At 34.3% G+C, this 3875-nt stretch overlaps 1 protein-coding gene across 1 annotated transcript; it reads left to right on the forward strand.

The window, feature by feature from the left end:
* Nucleotides 1–239: 239 nt before the first annotated feature.
* Nucleotides 240–3829, forward strand: LOC117112612 (the record flags this gene model as incomplete). The annotated part of the gene is made up of 3 exons (XM_033255715.1): nt 240–504; nt 871–1080; nt 3190–3829. Coding segments are annotated over 3 exons (651 nt in total), but the record flags the coding sequence as incomplete, so codon positions are not given.
* Between the last annotated feature and the right edge of the window lie 46 nt (nt 3830–3875).

Genomic DNA, 3875 nt, shown 5'->3' on the forward strand with positions numbered 1-3875 from the left:
TATAACATTATACAAAAATTAGATTTTTCTTAAAAACTGAAATTTTGCCGGGAATGAGGCTTTAAGGTGAATAATCTTATTTTACCTTTTTATCTACCAATTTCCAATTGATTGTCTATAAAAAAAACTAGCAGTTAATTACAGTTTTATATCTTATGAGTGAATATCCTCAAGGCTTTACAATTTGGACATTATCACAGTAACTAAGAGCTTCAAGTTTCAATGCTGCATTATTTTAGCTTTCAGAGTTGATAGCAAAGTCCATTTGTTTAATCATTATCAGAGCTTGTATTCTTGTTTTCTTCGCTCTATGTTCATTGCTTTCTTTTCTTTGCTTCAAAACTTTATCTTCTCATGCGGCACTTGTTTTGATTTGGTGGATAGTCGGTCGTGCTTTGAAAGTACCACAGCGCCCTCATTCTCCATTCGACGACACCATAGGTGGCAGTGCATCTGCTCCTGCGAGTATTGTTGACAGCTTCCTGGGCGGTGACAATACACAAAGTATAAATCTCGCATTATTCCTTATTATTCGTCTTTCTTTGCAAAATACTGTAAATTTAGTATATGGCTGAGAGTTTATATGGCTATTGCACTTCCTCACAAATTATTGATGTAGCACATTTTTTTTTTATCTGATATGAGAAATTTCGTGAATTATATTCATTCTGGTATGGTGTGATATATATATTTCATAAAGTATTGTATTCTTACCAAATATTTTTAAGAAAGTGAATGTTTTTTTAATTAATGAGATGCTCCCTGGTGGTATGTATTAACGTAGGATTTATATGTTAATTTCATCATGCTGTTATTCAGCTTATTGATGTTGAAATGAGGCTTGTAGATGCAAAGCTTCTTATTCTGTAGGCTTAGCACCAACCAACCCGTTTACGAGCACTGTGAGGCCAGGCCAGGGATCGCCATTACATGGTTATGAACGGCGAAGTTGGACGCCAAGCATTCTGGAACCTGAAGGTGCCTCCGACTCGGGAGGAAATGCTGTCGCTGATTTAGAAGCTTTCTTCAGCTCGCCCTCTGTTTCCCCTAGTGGAACTCCAACTCACACAATGAGATCTGGTACTTGAGCTTTCTGTCTTCACCCCCTCTGTTTGATGTCTGGATGTATATACATAAATTACATTTGCTTATGGAATGTGCAACCAAGAATTTTTTTTTTTTTTTTTTTTTTTTTTGTACAAAGTTTTTGTAAATGTGAACATCTGAATGCAATTTTACCAAACCAGTATGTTTTGTGTTCCACTCTTTATTGCAATCATTTTATTTACTGGTATCTTTATTAATTCCGACTGTGTTTCCCCTTGTCATACCTTATATATACAGCATTATTTTTTATGGATACCAAAAGCCAAATGGATGTACACCTTTTTGCTTCCATATATAATTAATTGATTTGTTTTGTTTGGATTTTTTAGCATGGTCATGTTTCCTATTGTATCTGAATATTCTGAATGCTCAACATTTCACTAGATTCAACCTGTAAGAAGTACATGTATGCAGATATTAATGCAACATTTATATATATTTTTGTTGTTCTTCACTGACAGAAAATTTGTTTGTCGCCTTCTACACAGTATATTATTCTTATTACTATAACCACTGGCCTGATTACATTTTTTTGTAAAAATAACCAACATCTTTTTCAAGTATTTTCTCATTATTTTTTTCATCAACCACAACAGTTATTCTTTTAGAAATTATATTTTAAGTATGTCAATTCAATCTACAAAAATGTGTCCTGGTTTAAATATTTTTCTAAGAATGATGTTTTGTCCAACGTGACCTGTTAATCACACTGAATACTTGGCACATCCTAAAATACAGATGAAGATTGAACCAAGGCAATTCAACAAAAGGACGCACATTGTGGGACATCAAAGGATATAACTCACTAAGATTATGGCAGCAAACCGTCCGCGTATGACGAATTATCTATGCACGTGTTAGTTGCCATAATCGCGCGACTTGTGGTGATTGATGAAAAAATAATGATATTTTGCACTAACATTAGACTGAAATTGTATTTGTTATTTCAACATTAATTTACCGATGTCGTTCATGAGACTTACTTCGCAGAAAAAATAGATAAATTTTCTGTATCTACTCAAATGTTTATTTTGTGCACCTTGGTCCAACATTGTCAAAATTTTCAATTGCTAAAACTTTTCATTTTGTCAGTAAATTTTCACAAATCAAATTGTAGATTATAGAAGCTTTTAACAAGCTCTTGGTAAAGAAAAATCAGATGTAACAGACATTGCGAAGTACCCAAAGTTAATAAAATAGTAACTAACACCATAAAACGTATGGCACACATAGACTAATAATTGACGGCTGTACTCGCAGCTAGTATCGAATTGTTGATGCCACAGTAAAGATCACAAAGGACTGTACGCATGCGCTATGTTTGAGAGTGGAGATGTGCATCCTTTTGTTGAATTGCGTTAATAAAACCCATGACTTTCTGGTAAAATTTTTTTTTATAGTAACCACTAGACCATAGAACTTGCAGTAGCCACTAGGGTTTGAGTTTGACCCCAAGTATCAGCTGGTACTGCAATGATGTTGTTAGGCAAAACATTCCTATTCAATTTTCTAACATCTTTTAAAATACTATCCTTGATATTATATGAAATGAATCGTAAAATTGCATATCTATCAATTTACAGTAGAAATGCAATGCATGACAACTAATATGATTGTTACTAATGTCTACACAGCAGGAGAAAACATCTTTTTATTGTGTTGAATTATAAATCATTGTGATATTCCTATAAAATTCTTGCATGCTTTAATATTGTCAGGGCTCAATTTAGTACTAAATTTAAGTATTAGTCCATCATACAGTGTCTAGTAAAAACTCCTCTGGGCTAGTAAACCTACCTTATTACTAGCCCGGTGGGCCAGTGATCAGTTATAAACTATTGCTTCAAATATTCTTGGCCAAGAATACAATGTTACTGATGTAAAATGTAGCCAATGATTGTGCTAGTAAAATAGCCAATAGGCTTGTGAAATATATAGTAAACTAGCTCAGTGGGCTAGTCATCAAGGGAAGTTAAATCAAGCGCTGCTTATTATATACACTACTGACATTACAGCATAATGTAGAAATAGTTTACTTAGCTAAAGAATTGATTTATAATTTACTGTTATTACACTTTTCAGGCATGCTGCCACCGACTAATTCTCAAATACATTCAACTAATAGCTTCATGGATCCAGGCTTTGCAGCATACAATACTATGCCCCCTCAACCAGGTAATGATGCAACTAACTACAAAGCGACTACTATAAGTCTAGCTATCTTAACATTTGCTTCAGATTCATTTTGCTTTGTTTAATTCCATTGAGCTAACATTAGAGATCATACCAAAGACATGCCTTAGGGCTGTTTTCCACTAGACGAATTGAAAGCGTCAGTTTGCTTCCTGAGCTCTGGTTGGTTGCACATCTTTTCGCTTCACATAAAGTAGAAGTGGTTCGAAATGCTGATTTCGCTGAAGCAAAAAACTCTGATAGAAATGTGAATGCGCATGAACCAACTCTATTGATTTGCGCAACTAAATTTGCCTAGTGGAAAACAGGATTTATTGTTTTACCATGAACTGCTGCATAGATTCATGTAGATTTAGACTGTTGATCAGACAAGACTGGAGCTTGACATGAAATACCTTGCTGGTAAAAAAAATTAGTTTTGTAGCATCTTCCCTTCCTAGTGTACTGGTACCTCATTCTTGTGCATTATATAATCCCTCTCAGCAATTTAAATGTAAATCATGCAACAAAAAGGATAACAATAAAACCCCCCCCCCCCACCTTTTCAGGACCCTTGAGCTGAAATTTTTTTTGTT

The sequence above is a fragment of the Anneissia japonica genome, unplaced genomic scaffold (genome assembly GCF_011630105.1).
Source record: "Anneissia japonica isolate Jap-2015-1 unplaced genomic scaffold, ASM1163010v1 scaffold98815_len3909_cov197, whole genome shotgun sequence".
NCBI lineage: Eukaryota > Metazoa > Echinodermata > Crinoidea > Comatulida > Comatulidae > Anneissia > Anneissia japonica.